Source organism: Myotis brandtii, unplaced genomic scaffold (genome assembly GCF_000412655.1).
Source record: "Myotis brandtii unplaced genomic scaffold, ASM41265v1 scaffold1236, whole genome shotgun sequence".
Taxonomy (NCBI): domain Eukaryota; kingdom Metazoa; phylum Chordata; class Mammalia; order Chiroptera; family Vespertilionidae; genus Myotis; species Myotis brandtii.
Genome location: NW_005354316.1, coordinates 637,386 through 643,393, shown reverse-complemented (window position 1 = coordinate 643,393; position 6,008 = coordinate 637,386). Strand labels below are relative to the sequence as shown.

Genomic DNA, 6,008 nt, shown 5'->3' with positions numbered 1-6,008 from the left:
CTGGGGGCCAGGGCTGGACCGGCCAATCGGGCGGGTGCCCGTGGGGGGAGGGGAGTCCAGCCGGGCTCTACCCTGGGCAGCAGTGCCTTGTCTTCCTCCCGAGGTGGATGTGTCCCGCACGTGCGTGCCCGGTCGGTGCGTGAGCGGCACCTGCGAGGGGTCCGTCCTGGTCTGTGTGCTGGGCTGGTGCTCCACTCTGCTTCCCTCCATCCCGCAGCCTGAGTTCTTTCTTTATCACCGCCCCCCCCCCCCATCAAGTGGACCCACTTACCAGGTCCCAGGGACCCCGGCTTATGAGGGGATGTAGGGGTGAAGTGCCCCCAGTCTCTGGAGGAGCCGTGAGAAGGGAGAGGGGGTGTGCACTGTGGGTGCTCTGGCCGCGGGGGGGGGACACTGAGTGGGCTGTGGGCACGGAGGGCCACCGTGAGTGTCTGCGGGGCGCCTTGCCTGCTGCCTTTCCCTCCAACAGGCTGGGGCGGCTTCCATAACTTTGCGGAGACGGGAGGTGCCTGTGTCGTCAGGTGGCCCTTCCCCCAGGAGGGGTCAGAGTTGCCTCCCAGGCCCACGCTGCAGGGAAGGAGTGGCTGTGGGGGAGGCAGGTGTCACACCTGCCCAGGTCGGAGACAGCCTGGCCAGGCCTCGGACCCACAGGCCGGGCGGGGGAGGTGGCTGGAGAGAGGATGTCAAGGTCACTCCGGTTCCTTCATTAATTCCTGGGCAACCCTCCTTCCACACCTGGGAGTGAGGGGCGTGGCTCTCGCTCCCTGGGCTGTGGACCGGAAGGAGGCTGCATTTGCATGCTCATTTGCATATGGTCCAGATGAGGACAGATGCCTAGAAACCCAGGTCTACCTTTCTGCACCTCCCTTCCACCCTGGGCCCTGGCTTTTCTCCCTCCCACTTGGGGGGGCATTAGGGGTCACTGGGAGGGCAGCTAGCCTGGGGTCAAAGGTGGGGTGTGACCCAAGGCGGCTCTTGCCCAAGATGCCTGCTTTTCGGAGGGTCACCCTAAGAGTTTGTTCTCTGCCAGGGGCCCCTGGAAAAGGGGGGCCAGGCCCGGAGCCCGCAGAGAGGTGGTGCAGCTGGAGCTCCGAGCAGGCGTGGGAAGAGGTGGGGACGCTGACAGCTGCAGGGGGCACCAGCCTGGGTCGCACTGATGGCTGAGATGGGGACCAGAGCTGGCAGCCATAGGTGTCGCCAGGGTGGGCATGTGGGTTGTGGATTGACGGGAGGGGGCAGTGGGTGTGGGGCATGGCCAGGTCCCTGCTTCTCCCCTCGTCTGCCCTCCTCAGCCGCCGGGACACCTGCCTGCATGGAGAACAGGGCCCCTCCCGCGGGCCTTGCCCAGAGCGCTGAGGGTCCCCAGGCGGGGCCGTAGCCTGCGAATCCCGCAGGAGCTTCCCCAGCAGCTCAGGGCCGGCAGGCTCCACCACCCCGTTATCGGCCGAGGTGGGGAACCCCTGACCCACCGCGGGCAGCTGCAGACCCGATTGGTGGCCGCTGGGCAGCAGTTGCCATTCCTGAACTGCATGTAGATGGTGCCCTCCACCGTGCCCAGCCCCATACCAAGGCTGTGCCGGCTGCCAGGTGAGGGGCTTCTGGGCACAGGCTTGGCCCCTGTGGGCACCCAGCCCTCCACCCCATTCCAAGGACATGGCCTGCTGCCCGGCCATCTGCCACCCTGAGCCGTGTGGCCATAGGGCCGTCAGCAGAGGGCCTGCTGGCACCCACCCTGCCACGGGCCTGGAGGTGATGGCATCACCAACCGTGCCCGAGGCCACCTGGAAAAGATGCAGACCAGGAAAGCCACAGCAGGAAGGAGGGTGGCAGCCAGGGACAGGTGAGGGCAGGGCGCGTGCTCGGGGCGTGAGAGGCAGGGACGGCTCAGGGGGGCATGGCTGGGTGGGGACCCTGACGGTGGACCCTCCCCTCCCAGGCTGTCGTGGGTCAGGGTCTGCTTCTGGCCCAGCGGGGTTTCTGTCTGGCTGGGGAGTGGGTCCAGCCGTGCCCCAGGCAGTGAGCGAGCGGCTGGGGAGGTGCAGGTGGACACTGGTAAGCTTGGGGTGGCGTCCTGGTTCCCCAGCTTCGCCGTCTGGCCAGCCTGCCCTGGGAGGGCCGCGAGCGCTGGCCTCGGGGAGCCAGCCGGTTTATCCTCCTGCTGGTGATGTTCTGTGTCTGGATGTAATGGGGCCCATTTTTCTCCTGCACTTGGAGGCTGTAATTTTCCTGCCAAAATGTTTTAAAAGCTGCAAACGCAGAAACATTTCAAAATTACAGGTAATTTTATTAAGCACAGGCATGCAGTGTTAGTGCGCGTGTCTGGGAGCGTTTTGGGTGGCTGTTCTGTGTAAATGTGCTTGAATGTGGAGGGGCCTGGGCGCCTGTGGGGGTCCCGGGGCACAGGGCGGCATGTCTGAGCTGTGAGGTGTGTGCATCGTCGCAGGTGACACTGTAGCGGCGAGAGGCGTCCGTGACCACGTGGGCCGTGTGTCTGTGTCCCGGGTGTGGATGGCGTGTGTCTGGGCCTCTCCTCCAGCTCAGGCTGGAGGCCAGGACGTTTGCGGAGTGTTACTTAAAGAGATGTCCACCAGGGCTGGCAGTGGCCCCCCCGCTTGGGCCCCCGGCCCCTGGACGGCCCCTTCCTACCGTCCCTTTCCTTGTCCCCGGCAGCTTCCCCACCAAGCAGTGTGATCTCGTTCTTCCTGCCGACAGAGCCAGCCACCACCCTTGAAGGCAGAGAGCAGCAGTTTGGCTTTTATTTATTTTTTATTTTTCTTTAAAAATTTTTTTTTTAAATATATTTTATTGATTTTTTACAGAGAGGAAGGGAGAGAGATAGATAGTTAGAAACATCGATGGGAGAGAAACATCGATCAGCTGCCTCCTGCACATCTCCCACTGGGGATGTGCCCGCAACCCAGGTACATGCCCTTGACCGGAATCGAACCTGGGACCTTTCAGTCCGCAGGCCGACGCTCTATCCACTGAGCCAAACGGGTCAGGGCCAGCAGTTTGGCTTTTAAATAGCAGCTCAGCACCTCCCCTCTGTCAGGGACCTGCCCACCCTGTCAGGCCGCCTCACCCATGTGGCTCAGCCTGAGGCCCAGCCCCGAACTGTGACCCTCTGATACCCAGAGCTGTGAACTGGTGAGGGGCCAGGGGCCAGCGAGTCCAGCGGGTCACTGTCCTCCGTCCAGAGGCCTGGCTTACGATTTCCTCCCCAGAGTGGTGGCCCCCTCCCTGCCCAGGTCCCTCCCCTGCCCCAGTGTGGGTCTGCGTGGCGTTATTCCTGCACACAGTGCCCCAGTGGGTGGCCCCAGCCCCAGCCCCCTCCCCCCACCGGGGTCCTTGGAGATCCCACGAGACCCAGAGGCCATGGGGACGGGTGCTTGATGTCCCGACGGGCATGGGGACAAGTTGGGGCACAGCCAGGCAGGCAGGTGGGAGAATGAAATGAGTCAGTGCTCACCCCTGCCTCCCCTGTGCCCCATGAGGCCTCGAGTGGCGTCTCCCGAAGACAGGCTCAGGGTGCCCAGGGGCGCTGGTGGCCCAGTCCTGCTCCCTCTCCGTGGCCGTGGCCTCGCCTGCAGTCAGCACCATGGACAGCGCCATCCCTGGTGGCTGGGGGGGCCTGCCTCTAGCCCACCTACACGTGGGGGCACACACACCTCCCTACAGTCAGCACACCTGCCCCCTGGGCTGTGCCCACGCCTGGCTCTGCGGTGAGGATGGTCCAGGGGAGCGGTGTGTGTGTGCGGAGTGTGAGGAACCAGCTTCTGAGTGTGTGGGGGGCAGACACCAGGTGATGTGTCCAGTGAGAGGGCCCCCCCCCCCGGCCCCTGTAGCCGGGTCACAGCCCCGTTTCATCAGGGGACACGCTGAGCGGGACCCCGTGCTGAAGCCTCGCAGGTTCTAATCCCAGCCGTGGCAGAGGCGCTTGTCACACAGGGTGGCCCTTCGGGGAACCCCCAAGGCCGGTGGGGCAGTGCTGGGGCTACTCAGCCTCTGCACCAGGGTCCCCCAGCCCGGAACCTAGAAGCACGGGGCCCTGGCACTTCCTGCCCCTGGTGGGTTCTCCTGTCGCCGCTGCAACCCCCACCTGCTCTGGGAGGGGCGCAGCCGGGCGCTGCCCAGAGGGACCCCAGACGCCATAGGACAGTGATGGCGAACCTTTTGAGCTCGGCGTGTCAGCGTTTTGAAAAACCCTAACTTAACTCTGGTGCCGTGTCACATATAGAAATTTTTTGATATTTGCAACCATAGTAAAACAAAGACTTATATTTTTGATATTTATTTTATATATTTAAATGCCATTTAACAAAGAAAAATCAACCAAAAAAATGAGTTCGCGTGTCACCTCTGACACGCGTGTCATAGGTTCGCCGTCACTGCCAGAGGAGGCCTGGGCTGAGCTCACCCCCGCCCCCCGGTGATTGTGGTCTCCTGCCAGCCGGCAGGCTTAATGCACCCTGTGCTCCCAAGTGAGCGATGGAGACAGCGATGGAGAGGAGCGAGCGGCAGCTGCCCCCCCCACGCCCCGCCCTGCAGCCCGGCTGCCTGTGGGGGAGGGGCTGAGCCCACAGGGCCTGCCTGAGCTGTGGGGTCCTTGTCGCGGTTGAGGCCCAGGCCTAGGGAGTGGGCCGGTGCTCATCTCCCAGCCTCGGTTCACTTGCCTGGGAAATGGGTACGAGTCTGGCTGTTGAGCTCGGGAAGCTTTTGTGGGTGATGCGGGCTCTTGGTGGCCTGGGCAAGTAACACTGTCCCTGGAGTCGGTGGCCCAGCTGTCCTGGGTGGGCAGGGTGAGCGCTCTGAGGGGTAGTTGTGCTCGGGGCTGCCCTGGGGCCGCGCCCAGGGGGGCCGAGGCCAGACGGGCAGGACGCTCCTGGGCCCTGGTGGGGGTGCAGGGTCCCACCACTGTCCAGTCCTAGAGTGGGGCAGGGCCCCCAGGGCTGCCTGGCCTTCCCCAGAGCCATCAGCCGTCGGTCCCCAAGTGCAGGCCAGCGTTTGTGGGGCTGCCTGCACCCCGGAACACATCCTCCGTTTCATCCTGAGCCGACCCAGAGCCCAAGGCCTCAATGCCTGAGGGAGGGAGCCGGAGCCACAGCCCCCTCGGCCAGCCCTGGACGCCCCCGCCACCAGGCGAGGCCGAGAGCCCTCTCTGGTTCATCACCGCCTCGCCTCTCCCCCTTCTTCCTCTGATTTTAATTGATTTTTGTAATAATGAGCAATTATGAAATCCGGTAAGAGCTGTCGTGGTTGAGGGGAGGCAGCGAGGCGGGAGCAGGCTCTGCCCAAGCCTGCCTGCACCCTTGGGGGACCTGTGGGTGCTTTGGGCGGCCCACCTGGGGTCTGGTGTTTGGAGTCTTCGGGCCACCCACCAGGAGGAAGCCAGGTTTTAGGAAGAGCGAGCGCATAGGGTTCTGCTGGGGCCTCTAAGGTGGGGCTCCCTGGGCTGGACCCGGTGTGGATGGGTGAGGTGCAGGCTGTGTGCTGGGGGCAGAGGGGGATACTTCTTGGAGGGTGGGTTGGGGGGTGCTCTGGGGCCCCCTGCCCAGGCTGCCTCAACAGGCGCCCCATTCATGATAGCGAGTGTCCGCAGACCAGCGCCTCCCACCAACCACCGTGTGACCAAGCCCTCGGGGTGGGGCCCTGCTGTCCGTCGTGGATCAGGGTGTCGGGACAAGACCGGGAGGGTGCCCTCGAGGTGCACGCGGGCTTGCGGGGGCGCCCCTGGCTGCTGCCTCACCGTCCTCTCCCCTGCCCCAGCTGGGAGGATGCGGCATCCTGGGGGTGGGCATCTGGCTGGCCGCCACGCAGGGGAACTTCGCCACCCTGTCCTCCTCCTTCCCGTCCCTGTCGGCCGCCAACCTGCTCATCGTCACCGGCACCTTCATCATGGCCATCGGCTTCGTGGGCTGCATTGGGGCCATCAAGGAGAACAAGTGCCTCCTGCTCACCGTGAGTGCGGGGCGGGGCCTGTGCGGGCGGGGGGCGGGGCCTGTGCGGGC

At 64.4% G+C, this 6,008-nt stretch overlaps 1 protein-coding gene across 3 annotated transcripts in view; it reads left to right on the top strand.

Annotated features, from left to right (window-relative positions):
- The window catches only part of CD151 (CD151 molecule (Raph blood group)), a 23,765-nt gene that overhangs the window by 15,124 nt on the left and 2,633 nt on the right, over positions 1-6,008 (top strand). Inside the window, exons 1-2 of one of the 3 annotated variants that reach the window (XM_014533983.1) lie at positions 1,816-1,840; positions 5,767-5,958. In XM_014533983.1, the coding sequence (XP_014389469.1) occupies positions 5,896-5,958 (63 nt within the window). In that variant the 5' untranslated portion in view covers positions 1,816-1,840; positions 5,767-5,895. Of the gene's footprint in view, positions 1-1,815; positions 1,841-1,947; positions 2,053-5,766; positions 5,959-6,008 lie in introns of those variants that run through there. The other 2 variants (XM_014533982.1, XM_014533978.1) reach the window with 2 other exon arrangements.